This window comes from Hippoglossus stenolepis, chromosome 13, assembly GCF_022539355.2.
Source record: "Hippoglossus stenolepis isolate QCI-W04-F060 chromosome 13, HSTE1.2, whole genome shotgun sequence".
In the NCBI taxonomy this organism is placed as follows: Eukaryota; Metazoa; Chordata; class Actinopteri; order Pleuronectiformes; family Pleuronectidae; genus Hippoglossus; species Hippoglossus stenolepis.
The window spans coordinates 19,740,833-19,755,070 of record NC_061495.1 but is presented as its reverse complement, the minus strand read 5'-3'; the positions used below and the strand labels follow the sequence as shown (position 1 = coordinate 19,755,070).

The window sequence follows — 14,238 nt, the reverse complement described above, 5'->3', positions numbered from 1 at the left end:
AGTTTTAAGAAATTGAACAATATGTTGTACAGAAATAATTTTATAAATTTCCATTTTGTGTTATACATTCACAGAAAAACAATCCTTGATGTACAGTATGGAGCATTTTACATTTATATGTTCCATATTTGGATCATGAAAAAAACATCTGTTCTTTATATCATTCTCTGCTGAAACATCTGTTCTTTAAGATATTGGTCCAAAAACAGTGTAAAATGTGTCTTGTACATTGAAACAAAAAAACAAATATGTAAACATTAATTATAATTAGAGAGGAGTGCTTGGTTTTAAAAGACATTTGTGTATTTGCAGAGACACTAAGGTTTAAACTTGAGGGCGAACTCCTCCAGCGCAGCCAGAAGCTTCTCCTCCTCCTGCGGTGTCGATCTGGAGGACGCCAGAGGCAGGTGTGTCGCCACCGCTTTACGATCTGGACACAATTTTATGGAAACATAAGGGACAACACGGAGAGACACTAAACCACAAATACAGTGTTTGTTCTACAAAATACTAAGATGCAATGGTTCATGAATGAATCACAACGAGACGTTTCACCCTCTGAAAACCGACGTCACACGGCTAACGGTAAAACAAAAGTTACATCAAAAGTTACTGAAGTGATTTGTTTCTGACCCTGGAAGAAGAGTCCGCTTGGCTGTTTGCCGGCAGCCGCAGCCGCAGCGAGCCACACCACGGTGTCGGCCCCCATGGCCTCCGTCCTCAGCCTGGACTGCATCTTGGCGTGGAAGGATGGCATGGACGTCTGGACAACTACAGAGAGAAAACACTTCCTGTCACACGTGCGTTTGTGTCGGGTTTAATCCAACCAGACGCTGCTTGGTCTAAAAGCTCAGAATTAAAACAACAAAGTACACAGCAGTGATCTAGTTTTAAAAACCGTTGCCAAAAGTGACTGCTGCTCTGGTATTTAGAAAATGTTTCCTTCATTTATCATAATTATATCACAAACATAAAAACTCAAACATACATTTTTACCTCTGCAAAACAAAGATATGTTTTCACCCCCGTCCGTCCGTTTGTGTGTTGGTTTGTTTGTGAGCAAGATTACGCACAAACTACAGGACGGATTTCAACGAAAGGAAGAAGTAAGGGACAAGGAACGACCGTTTAATTTGCGGTGCGGTTTAGGGGACGGACACCAGAACATCACTTTCTTATCACTTCTTCTTCTCTGAGATATTTTTGTTGATTTCTCAGAGAATAATTCATGGATCCAATAATTCATGGATTCATGTTTACGGGACTAATATTTAAGAGCTTGTGCAATTTGGTGCAGATTCAAATAAAAATCTGGATCTAGTGATTTTAAATGTGTTTTCATGAGGAGTCTGTTGGGCCTTGGTGGAGGAATGTGCTCTACTGAGTGCCATTCAAATCTTTTTATGCAAAAAAAAAATACCTTTACTCTCCATTGTACTGAGGTGGGGGAAGAAAGATGGATATTTTTTAAATCTTTAACAAACTAATACGGAGCTCATGGATAACGCCATTTCTCGCCATGATAAAGAAAGTGAAAGATCCAGATCAACCCCAAAACTGATTATCCTCTTCTTTGGGTCATTCCCCACCGCTCCACCAAATATCATGGAAATCGGTTCTGTAGTTTTTGAGCGATCAGACAAACAAATATAATAATAAATATATATTATTAATATAATATTAAACATAACCTCCTTGGCGTAGGTAATAAAACTCAGCCTGCAGTAGTTGTTTCTGTACCTGGTGTGTCGGCCCAGCCTGGGTGCATGGAGGAGAAGTGGATCTCTTTGTGTTGAGAAGCCCATCTCTCCGTCAGAATCACCTGCTGCCTCTGTCGCAGTGAAAAACATAAAGCACATTTCAACAAACACGCGCCGTGATGATCAAACAGCTGCCGTCAATCAGTCTCCTTTACTTTGTTCTGAGCGTAGACCGTGGTCCCTTCAAACGTCCCCTTCTCACACTGCAGGTCGTCAACGTTCAGCCTCTGTGTGAGCATCCCGCCGGACGACACGGTCACCTGTGCAGCGGCAGGAGCAGATGTTCATCTTTGACTTTATGTGAGTCTGGTTCTTAATACGGACGTCTGACTTTAAATATCCAACTGTATTTGTGCTGCAACATTTTTGCGACATTTTACCTGCGCCAAGGAGGTTATGTTTTCACCCCTGTTTCTAAACAGGATGATGCAAAAACTACAGAAGGAAATTTCTCAAAACTTGGGGGGGAGGAAGTGACATAAGCTGAGAAATAAATATCAGCACGGATCCGGACAAAGAGGTGGATCCAGGTTTTTTTTGCTTTTACATTGCAAGATATGGTGTTAAGGGGACTGATATTTATGAGTGTGTTTGATTTGGTGCAGATTCCAATAAAAATCTGGATCTAGTGAATTTAAATGTGGTTTCATAAAAGGGACTGCCGAACCTTGGCGGAGGTATGAGCTCTACTGAGTTCTCATCTCCAGTTGAAATTCAACCCACCACTCTTGGATCTTGGACTTTCTTCAGTGCAGGTATCAGTGCTGTGGTGAGGATGTATGCACCTGGAAATAAAGTCAGAGGTCAGAGGTCAGTATAACTTTACTGCTACAGTTGACAATCTAAACTTACAGATCATTGACTGACTATCAGAAGCTGTCAACTTATTTTAATCTTAACTGCTTGTTATTTAATCTCACTTTACCTGATTTTAAGGGTTATCGTTTTATAGTATCTCTTTTTCCTTTTAAATAGACAAACATGCCGATGCAAAATTCTAGTTGAGTAAAATCTTTACCAGCAAGATGTGATTTGCAGAATGTAAAATGTCAAAACATCTATTTCTAAGTTTATTTATTCTTCTTAATGGTGAATAATTTACAAAGAAAGTTCTTGTTTGAACACAAACATATAAACAGATATTTTCGTAAGTTTTGAAAAAAGAAAAGGTTAATATTTCTCAAAGTAAGAAAAAAAAACTGAAATAATATAGAATCAGTATCTAAACTCAGATATTTGATTTGTGTTTCTTTTCGTTACCGAGTGTATTTGTGGCAAAGTTCTTCTCCAGACCCTCCTCAGTTAATTCTCTCTGGTTGACCATGCAGCCTGCATTGTTGATCTGGTGAACACGACAAAGTGATTAACATTTTACTATAGAAGACTGATGCGCGTCTCACATGATGAGATGATGCCGCATTTTTACCCACCAGCACATGCACAGCGTCGGTTTGTGAGAAGCTCTGGGCAAACTCCCACACTTGTCTCGCACTGGACATGTCGACGACGTGGACGTGAACGTTCTGTGAATAAAAAAAGAAAACGTTTCTGTTCTGTTGATAAGACAATGGAACAGATAAACATAATAATGATCAAACTCATTGAAAAATAGTGACTTCCACTGGATAATCATGATCTAAAAGTAAATCTGTTCAAACAGGAATAAAACTGATGAAGAGCAACAGAAAGACACGTCCCATATTTCTCACCTCATTTTTACTCCGTTCAACAATCTCATCTTTGGCTGCCTCTGCTCGGCCCTTGTCTCGACAAACCATGTGAACGATTCCTCCTGAATGTTCGAAAAACAAAACTACATCAGCAGACAGAGCAGCAGGAAGGTTTCCCAGGAGCTGCTAAACACTCACTCACCTTTGTTGGCGATTTCCTGTGCTGTGGCCTTTCCTATCCCACTGTTGGCTCCTGTTATCATGAAGGACCTCCCGCTCAGGTTCACGTCCAGGTCGGCTGGAACAAAATGCTTCGCTGCTGCTTCATAGCCACTCCTGTCGGGAGCAAAGAGCAGGACCCTGAATGCACCACATACTTACAGTACATATACACAGTGTCACCAATGATTCCACTTGTTCTGATGTCAACACTGAGGTGGACTCCTATTTGTTTCTTTGTCATGTCAACCATTCTTCATACTTTTCAGAGCTTCCTAGCAGTGTGTATCCTCATGATATAATTAATGAAATTAACACAACTTCATTTAATTGATCAACCGATGAAAATATTGGCTTGTATCATTAGTTCTGTAGTAGCAGCTCTGGATATACTGCAGACTAGTATTGTGTTGTTAATCACTACTAGTTAACCAGTAACTGCACCATAAGAGCTATTACTCAACAGAGGAAGTAGAGTAGTTTAACCTTCAGTGTACTCTCAGGACTATTACTACAGAGAAGAAGTATATGTTGCATAAACGTTATATGCATATATGTTGTTTGACCACTTGACTCAGTGATAGATAGATAGATAGATAGATAGATAGATAGGAGACATGGACAGATAGATAGATAGATATATAGATAGATAGATAGATAGATATGGACAGATAGATAGATAGATAGATAGATAGATAGATAGATAGATAGATAGAGAGAGAGAGAGAGAGAGAGAGAGATATAGAGAGAGATAGATAGATAGATAGATAGATAGATAGATAGATAGATAGATAGATAGATAGATAGATAGATAGATAGATAGACACTTTATAGATCCCAAGGGGAAATGTAGGAATCCAGTATCACCAAAACAGTCAGACACGAGAGCCAAAGAATAATAAAAGGTCCAAATGAGTGAAGCATAAGTACACGGTCACAGAGAACACAGAGTACACAGAGAACACAGAGTACACAGAGCTGTCAGTGAACTTACTTGGTGTACTCCTGGAGGCCTTTCACTAACCAGACTGCGTTCCTGTAGACCGACATGTTCAGTAAAGCAGCGGCTCCTCTGCAGAGTTCGATCCGTATGGAAGCTCCAGGCTGTTTTCATAACGGTGACTGATGCTGGTTATGTAGTAACCGGTAGTAGCATGGGGAGTCACGTGTTTGACCACCGGAAGTGAAAGATAAACAACTTGGAGCTCCCCTGGTGGACACGTGTGTTACTGTCAGCGCAGATGTGAAAGACAGAAAACTTTAATGTGACGGTGTGAATGAAGATGAGATCTGGTCGTGACATGTCGCAACAGGACCCAGTGTCAGGATGGCCGAGTGGTCTAAGGCGCCAGACTCAAGGTGAAACCTTCCTGTGAACGGGATTTCTGGTCTCCGAATGGAGGCGTGGGTTCGAATCCCGCTTCTGACATTAATTTTAGGACACCCTGCAGTACTGACAGTCATCAAAACTTTGGTAATTTAAGAATTTACTATGTAAATAAGAGATTTAAGTTTTTTATTTTACATATTTGCAAAATTGATTGAATTCATAACTTTTTCATTAATTCTGACGTCTTGAATATGTCGATATTTAAACTGTGCAATACTTAAATTGTAAATGCAATCTTTTGATGGAGTCTATTTACATTGTACATATTACTGAGTGTTTTACTTATATGTTGTTATACTTATATGTTGAGTGTGTTATTTATATGTTGTTATACTTATATATGTTGAGCGCATGTATGTCTACTTACATGTTTACACAAGGGATAAAGGAACAATCATTTCTATCCCGTCTATGTCTTGTGCATTTGGCGGAATTGACAATAAAGTTGACTTTGAGTTTGATAATATTGCTTTTTTCATATTCCTCCAAAGACATTTCACTTTTACAGTTTCACTCTGCACTTGCATCAGTTCCCTGTTGTTACAAGTCCTGTCCACTAAACTACACGAGCAGCAGCGTGTTTTTGTTTTACTCGGGTAACCATGGCAACTGCTTCCATTTGAGGCTCTTGCTGAACACGCTCTGGCTGTGCGACAGTGTTGACTTGACTTAAATATATTAAATCTGCTCTCATAATGGATTTTTTTTTTCCAATAATTTGTTAGTACCTGTCAAATATTTTTTGCACAAATGTAATTTTTTAACACTCTATTCTATTTTTGAAAGAACTGTCTATTTTCATGGATACATAAAAAAAAATAAAAAAAAGCCACACTCTTTATATGAACATATGTTGTAAGTATCTGGACCCCAAGCAGGTATTATTATTATTTTCACATTCTTCTTTGTAATATTATTTGTTTTGTTTCTTTTGCCCTATATTGTTTGGTTTTCTGCTTATTTTATTATTATTTAACAAGTCTCAGTCCTGAACTCTGTTTTTTTAAATTATTTATTAGAAAGGACTTTGCTTGTAAGATTTGTATTTTGCAATAAAGTAGCCCAAAAAAAACGATGTGGCCCCTTTGCGTTTCCGGTTTTACTTCTTCGTTGGATGTTAACTTGGTGCATAAGAAACTAATGTTTTCCGTAGCGCCCCCTGGTGCCAGTCAATGCAACTACCTGAAATGATGCAGAAAGTCTGCTGAAAAAAATATGATCATTCTGTGTCCATTCGCTTTAATGTCGTGTTTCCTTGTGGTAAATTTAACGTATTTATGGTCGTATGAATTATTTTTGTGTTTGTCCTGTCTTCTGAGCAGCAGCGCCCCCTGCTGATCTAACCAACGCCTGACCACATTCAGTCTGCGGGTCCGATCCGGCTTTAGATTCTAAGATCGGACGAACGAACCGAAACTACGATCTCACACAAACCCTTTCTATATAATAAACACGTAAAAACGCTTAGAAAAACATCTTGCGTTTAAATCACGAACCCGAACCTTGCAGATTCGTGTGTTGTTTTCGCTAATGCCGTTAGTTCGATACCTCGTGTAACGGAACATCTAGAGATGAGTCAACATCGGTTCTATATGGTCAAGAACCTATATCTACTCAGTTCGGGTACGGTTGTCAGGATGGCCGAGCGGTCTAAGGCGCCAGACTCAAGGATAAAACCTTCCGGTACAAACGGGATTTCTGGTCTCCGAATGGAGGCGTGGGTTCGAATCCCACTTCTGACAATGCTTTTTACTGCTGGAGCAATAATCAACATCCAGCGTTTTTTCTTGACACGTTCATTCACAGCTAAAAAATCCACGCAAAATTATATTAAACTTGTATCAACGATGTCGTTTTGATATGTAAACTGTGCAATACTTGATTTCTACGTGCAATTTCAACATGTTTTATGTTCCTATACTGTCTATTTACACTTTGCTTATATAGAGCAACTATATCAGGCTTTCAAAAAAACCTAACTCCTTCATCACTAAAAATATCTTAAATAGTTTATTTAAAAGCTGATATGACGTTTATCAGTCTCAATTAATCAAATGAAAATCAAATCAAATGTAACAGCTTTTAAAAGAAAAATCAATTTCGACTAAAAAGGCTGAAAAATACCAATATCTTATACGATGTGAATAGTGAGTGTAAAATTGCACAAATAATTAAGTATTGCACAGTTTAAATATCCGCAAAGGATTTACACATACACTTATTAAGAGACACCAGAGGTTGTACACAGCTGTATATAAGCAACTGGACTTGCTTTAGTTTTTTGGAGACGTTTCACTTTTCATTTAAGAGGCGACTTCAGTTCTGACAGACTCATCAGTTACAGATTAAACTCCTGGAGACACCATCTGTTATCTTACAGTGCGGAACATTATCACAAGTCAAGCAAACACACCATCACAAACAGGTACTAGTTTTTTAAGAAGAGCATCAATCAATTAGTTCCCTGTTGTAACAAGTTATGTACTCTGAACTACAGGAGCAACAGCGCCCCCTGCTGATTCAGAAAGATTACAGCACCTGGTGTCACATCCAACCAGACTTGAAGCTGCTCAGCTTCCTAAATAATATGACTTTCCATACCCAGAATCCTTATAGTGGCTAAAACACCACTAACACTCCTCACGACTCTTCTCTGCTGATCAAAGATATGGTCATTTTGTTTCCATCGGATTCGATTTTTGGGTTTCTTTTGGTAGATAATTCTTTATGGTTGTTTTGAATTATTATTGTTGTGCTCCTGTTGTTGTCTTTAGTAGCAGTTTGTGCAGTTGTATTTGCCCCATAGTCAGGAACTTATTTCTCCCGATCACAGTGAACGCCCCACGCCAGAGGCCGCCCAGTCATTATTTGAATTCCTTTTCAATTAAAAGAAAGTCCTGATTTCTGAACTACAGAAGCATCAGCGCCCTCTGTTGATTTGAGATGGGGGGATTAAAAAGCTTACAGCACCTATATCCCCAGGGGGTGTCCTGTCAGGATCCAGGCACGACCCTGCTTAGCTTTCAAGATAGGTTGAGATCAGTGTTCAGGGTGGTAACCTTATTTGCCCCTGATCCCAGTGAACGCCTCATGCCAGGTATAAATACACCTGTGCGGGCCCTTAGCTCAGAAGGATCTGCAGGTGTCTCAGTCTGCAGCAGTCGGAGAGAAGCTGTTCTTGGAGCAACCATGACGTCTGCACTGATGGCTCGGGTTTGGCTCGTCTTCATTCTAGCCCAGCACAACAACGCAGAGAGACACCGGTGCGCACGTGGGCGTTCGACCGACCAGGACGAGTTTCACGGCGGCAGCGTGAGGCAGTTTAGGTCGGTGACTGATGACCTGAAGGACCGTCGCCCCCCCACGTTGGTTCGGAATTTCCTCACAGGTAAAAAAAAAAGCTGCTGCTCTCTGGGGTCATTCGTGGGTTTTACCGTTTAAAACGTAGAGCTTCAAACTGTCCTGTGGTTTTTAAACTTCTATTCCTACTTGTATCATCTTTGCTGGTATCTCTGACTCCAGAGCTGCAGGATTTGATTTCAATAAAACATTGAATGAACGGTTCAGTGTGAAGAATTTAGTGATATCTAGTGGTGAAATTGCAGCAGAACACCCCCTCACCTCACCCATTTGTGCTTGTGCACGATTTAATTATTTATTTTGCCCCTTTTTTAAAAAATTTACTTCATTCTCTAACTTATGTATGTGTTGAAAATGTTTTGGTTTTTTTTAAAGTTTGCTTCAGTTTAACAATTTGGTTTTCTGTTAAAAATATAAATTTCCAAATCTTCTGAATTAAGCTTAAATTTAGGGTCTGGTGTTGTGTCGAGTTCTGCCCGCCGAGAAGTGCATGCACCTCGTGGGAGCGCGCACAGTTACTACGTCATCATCTCTACCGAAATGTTACGGTTTAAAAACTATATGACGCTTGTCGCTGTTTAATCACGATGTTAAATTATCCGATGCCTGATGTTTATGAATTCTTGGAGTCAAGGATTTATTAGACTCAGTTGAAGAAGCATTTCCTTGCGATTGGTCTGATCAGTCAATATTTCTGAGGACAAGTTTGTTGAAAATTGCAAAACTCCCTCATATAAAGCCTGAGCTAAAACACGTTTAATTGTCATTACTTGGTGCTGAATCTGTGAGTCGCGTTAAACGTCTAAAAAAAGTATTTCGGTTCATAGATCTCTGGAGATAAGGTTGCATTGTAAATGCATTATTTGACAGTTGTGCATTTGATTAGTTGCTGAGATTTGCATCCCCTTTTCTCAAACCACATGACTGTTAGCGGCAACTCAATGTAAAGTCAAAACAGACCAAAATATTAGTTGGGAACTTAAGAGGGAAATGCATTATTTTGCAAAGCATATTTTGGGCCTTCTGATATTTTCATCCCGTTTTTTTTTTTCAGCGAGGAGAACATTTACTGATCTGAAACTGAAAAATAAATTATTAATTCCAGAATTGAATACTAGGTTTTAATTAAACCTTTCCCTTACCTATTTTCATTTTGAATAAAGTTTTAAAATTTTCAAAGATCAAAAGTAACTTTCAATTTGAAAATTTACTTCTGAAATTGAATAATTTGTTTCAAATGATCAAAACATTTGGCTCTGTCTGTTAAACTTCCAGCCAAATACTCTTTTTACAGTTTAACTGTTTGGATCTACAGTATGTATCTTGATGATATAGGTGTTAATTACCATTTCTACCATAATTATTAGAAAGTGACAAAGAACACTAAGTTCCTTTTTAAAATATTTATTGAAATAAAAACGTCTTTCCAGTACAACAATAGCAAAACTGGACCTGTAAGCCAGTTATTGGGATTAATCATCTCCTAAAAAGGCCATCATACACACACCCCACATACTCTATTGCCTTATAACATACCTAATGTGGGGGTATTGGTAAATAATTGCATATAGCATCACCCCATAAGTCACCTTTCTAATGTCGAGAATATCTAACATGATGTGATGTTTTGTAAATGGTCTGTGGAAGCGTTACATTTTTTAAGCCCATAACTATAGGCTAAACTTCAAGGATCTTAACTTCTGATTTGTGCAGACTTTCAAATCTAAGAGATTTGAAATTGTTTTTTTTTGGCAGAATTCTTGACCAACAAAGGAGGTGCAATTAAACAGTGGAAGACCTCCAGTACATTTATGGATATATCAAAGTTACCAGACGGGGTAAGTCGAGTGCAAAATATGTTCGAAGCCATTGGTGAAGTAGTTTTTTATGAAAACTAAAATTAAGATTTTTTTTTTCACAGGACTCTGGCCATGAACTGGCATATGTGGATGCTACTGGGAGACTGTGCCCCAAGTTGGCAGCTTGTTACCCGACTTTGTCAAAAAATGTTCTTAGGCATCATGTGAGAAGGGCTCCACAAGAAACAGATTTCTTTAACATGTGGTCGATTGACGAAATACCTGTTGACCCATATGATCCGGACACGACGACGTCGCCACCACAGACGACACCACAAACAACTGTTGATCCTGTTACTGAGGACATTGATTATGTCTTTAATGAATTTTGGGGACTTCCTGAAATTCCTGATGAGCCATACATTGGAGTAGATATAGTAATACCAGTGCTGACCACCACCGCGCCGCGACGACCACCACTGGCGCCGGCAACGACCACCACCCCCACTCCGACGACGACCACCACGCCGCCACAGACACCACCACCACAGACACCACCACCGCCACAGACACCACCACCACAGACGACACCACAAACAACTGTTGATCCTGTTACTGAGGACATTGATTATGTCTTTAATGAATTTTGGGGACTTCCTGAAATTCCTGATGAGCCATACATTGGAGTAGATATAGTAATACCAGTGCTGACCACCACGCTGGCGCCGGCGACGACCACCACCGCGCCGGCTACCACCACTACGCTGGCGCCGGCGACGACCACCACTGCGCCGGCAACGACCACCACCCCCACTCCGACGACGACCACCACGCTTGCCCCCCTGACGACGACAAACGCTGCCACGACAACGCCTGATGGCCCCACCACGGGAACGCTATAGACCAGAAGTGCCTCGTCCACAAGATTTTCTTAAAAATAAACATCATTGCATTACTCAGTCTGACTTCTTTACCGTTTTTCTTTTAACAGAGTTCCTCTCTTTGACATGATTTTTAATCTGTAGTAACTGTGTGGACACGCTGTATAATTAAGTCACATTGAGGCCTTAGTGGTCTGCAGCAGATATTGGGCTCACCAGATGTGTACAAAGTAACCACTAGATGGCAGTCTGATATAAGCACTGATGGGAAACGTTTTTAAAGGCAATAAGGATATAAGCAAATGCTGGAATTGAAACACATGACTTTAGCATTACTCTGACTGTCTGAACTTATCAATGTATCATATTTCACAATTGTGGGACTAATGGATTGTATAAAATTAAACCTTTTAAGATTTGCTAAATAGGAGACAGATAAAAAGAAAAGCGCATCAGAACAAAATCTTTGGAAATGAATCTTCTTAAATTTACTTTGTTTATGGGTATAGTCCAATAATCAAATTTTTCATTACACACTAGTCTTTATTATAGAGTGTAGTGCCATGTACCAGTCATCAACATTTGACCAATGTTTCCCAGATTGTTCTTTAATGGGGTGAAACTTAAAGAAAATGATATATATATATATATTTACGTACCAACTGTGGCATCACAACATTACACTTCTTCCAGAACAGTCCAAAATAGCATCTCCACCTCAAACATGTTGTCCACCAAAATGTCAGATTAGAAAACTATTTTCCAGAATTTACCCAAGCTTTCTTACTGTCAACTCTCCTCGCTTTACAAAAGAGTCAATTTTTAAAGTCTTTCTAAGGGTAAAAGTGAATGTCTGTGAATATGACTACAGGTCTGTGCTGTCATTTTGGAGGTTATTTTGTTTCATTATATTTGTGCTGTTACGCAAAGTTGCCCCTCCAAAATTGTACCCCTTCCCAAAGTAATCCTTTCAGGCTAAAACTCAAATTTGACTTATGCCTCTGTGAAACCAAACCTGCAGGCATCGCACTTGAGCCCAACGTCCAAGTCAAACATGTCACATGTAACCTTGATAAATGGACAAATGTACTTAACTAACTCAATCTGTTTTTAATACAATTACCACATAGTACACCTACAGCAAAGGAATGGTGAACACATTGAGTGGGGAAAACTCCATAGGGGCCCAGGCCCATCAGCATGTTGATCCAGACTTTCCTTTTTCCTGTCTTGGTTTAACAATCCATTTTTCTCTCTATCCAAAATCGTTTCTGATCTCAGGGTCTTACAGCTGAACCACATTGTTACCAGTTGATAGATGCTTCAACCAGCACAGAGTACGGATTTCATGTGTATTAAAAAGTGTTGGAAGGCTAATTTTCTGACCAGAACACGTTATTCGTCCTTTTCCCAGGAGTTCTGCTCTTTGAAGGGACCGTTCCCCGCTGCCCTCAAGCCCCCTCCAGCCGGCCAGCAGAGCTAGACAAACAAGACCTGGGGTCCAGTCAATTTGTCTGGACAAATGTGGGGATTTGGGGCCACGGCAAGCTATGCAGGGATGAGTGCTAATTGTTTGTGTGTCAAGCAACTCCCCTCAATCTCCCAAGTCACTCCATTCACCCGGGCCTTTGTCTAGTAAGTAACTTGAACCTGACACATCGGACATAAGGGAAAGTGGCATTCAAGTTATTTTCCCCCCTCATTTGCAAGTACATTGTCTTTTGAAGAATTAGACGATTGTTCAGGCATCAAATGTAATTAAATATGATTTTTCGTTTTTTATACGCGCACGGTTTTGTAACTTTTCTCTTTCATGTCCTTTGCTCTGGAGGATGGCTGAGGAGCAGATGGACTGGAGGTGGGAGGGGGGTGGGATTGCAGTTTCTACCTCAACCCCCGTAGTCAACAATAAGCCAAAGCCACATTGCATCGGTACAAGTGGCTGAGACAATCTGAGAAAGTGGCTAAAGCCTGTAGGCGTCACCTCAGGCCCCCTCTCCTCCACCGGTCCAGTCAGGCCCCCCTGGGTTCCCCTGGCATGCTGATCAGAGGATTAGGCCCCGGAGGCAGCGTGGACTCAAGAGCACACAGGAGAAAGGGAAAGGCATGTGTGGAAGATGAGGTACATGCTGGTTTCACATGCACCCACACCCACACAAGAAGGCGAGCAGGCGTGGATCATGAGGACCACACACTTGCCTGCACTAGTGACAGCTTGTCAGTAGAGGGTACAGCAGTGCTGCCATGCATTATTTGCACGGGGGAAATTACTACACTACTATTATAACTACATTTAGAATACGTGAATAAATACCAAAAATGCACATATTTGTGTGTACTTAAATAATAAATAGACTATCTAAGAATAAAATGCATAATATCTGCAATAAAGCTGCTTTCAAACATGCACTGAACTCCAGATTAACCTCATTTCATTTTCCAGAGGGGCTCCAGACTTTCTCAGGAGTTTCTCAGTCCTCGAATTAAAATCTGTACTAGTGATGTGACCAAACAGCTGGAGATGTCAAGAGAACTTTTGGTGATAAACGCCAGGCTTAGATGTGCTGTAAACATAAACTCGTTAACAATCTAAAACATTTTTTCGCGATGTATTGGCCAATGCATGCTGCGTCATCCCTCTCCTGAACACTACGCAGATTTCCAGGTTGTTGTGAAAGTGAAAGTTCACGTCTGAAAACACGAAGTTAGATATTTTTTCGGTATTTCGCTCAATATTTATGTTTTCACAGATTTAACCAAAACTTTGGTCAGCGCGACCCCCGCTCTGAAACGTTTTTCTGAGCATTAGCGCCCTCTGCAGCCACGTGTTAAGATTGATTCTGTTGAGCTCTGTCTGCCAGACTCTGACGTCACCTGCGCAAGATGGCAGCACACAGATTTGAGATAGGTCAGCTTCATTTTTGTACAACGGGAGGAAGTGGAGAGCTGTGCGTGCTTATACAATCTATAGTATAAAATGGCAGCAACAATCTTACATGCTGCAATGTTCCATTCCAAACGAGTGAAAACATTGTTGGCACAGTGTGTTGTGCTGGCGGATTCCAAATTATTTGACCCCCGGTACCTTCACCCAACATTCAGGCCTCATTATGACATTAACACTGTTTGTTAGAGTGGTGGAAACACAGTTCAAGTGGA

General features: G+C 40.3%; 2 protein-coding genes and 2 non-coding genes across 6 annotated transcripts; 3 read left to right on the top strand and 1 right to left on the bottom strand.

The window, feature by feature from the left end:
• Positions 1-22: 22 nt before the first annotated feature.
• Positions 23-4,823, bottom strand: dhrs12 (dehydrogenase/reductase (SDR family) member 12). The gene is made up of 10 exons (XM_035175664.2): positions 4,644-4,823; positions 3,633-3,766; positions 3,470-3,552; positions 3,191-3,283; positions 3,021-3,102; positions 2,484-2,545; positions 1,916-2,020; positions 1,741-1,831; positions 634-771; positions 23-430 (listed from the first exon to the last, which is right to left on the bottom strand). Exons 1-10 carry the CDS (start codon positions 4,697-4,699, stop codon positions 318-320), a joined length of 957 nt encoding a protein of 318 aa, XP_035031555.1. The 5' UTR covers positions 4,700-4,823; the 3' UTR covers positions 23-317.
• A 147-nt stretch (positions 4,824-4,970) lies between these two features.
• Positions 4,971-5,078, top strand: trnal-caa. Its single transcript has 2 exons — positions 4,971-5,008; positions 5,033-5,078. It is a non-coding gene; the product is annotated as a tRNA-Leu (tRNA).
• A 1,592-nt stretch (positions 5,079-6,670) lies between these two features.
• trnal-caa lies at positions 6,671-6,781 on the top strand. Its single transcript has 2 exons — positions 6,671-6,708; positions 6,736-6,781. It is a non-coding gene; the product is annotated as a tRNA-Leu (tRNA).
• A 1,386-nt stretch (positions 6,782-8,167) lies between these two features.
• Positions 8,168-11,157, top strand: LOC118120161 (platelet glycoprotein Ib alpha chain). Of its 3 annotated transcripts, none has more exons than XM_047342660.1 (4): positions 8,168-8,427; positions 10,155-10,237; positions 10,321-10,515; positions 10,741-11,157. In XM_047342660.1, exons 1-4 carry the CDS (start codon positions 8,229-8,231, stop codon positions 11,098-11,100), a joined length of 837 nt encoding a protein of 278 aa, XP_047198616.1. In that variant the 5' UTR covers positions 8,168-8,228; the 3' UTR covers positions 11,101-11,157. The 3 variants fall into 3 exon arrangements, with proteins under 3 accessions (XP_047198616.1, XP_035030794.2, XP_035030793.2); XM_035174903.2 differs by having other exon boundaries at positions 10,321-10,516; positions 10,751-11,157; XM_035174902.2 differs by having other exon boundaries at positions 10,321-11,157.
• The last annotated feature ends 3,081 nt before the right edge of the window (positions 11,158-14,238 follow it).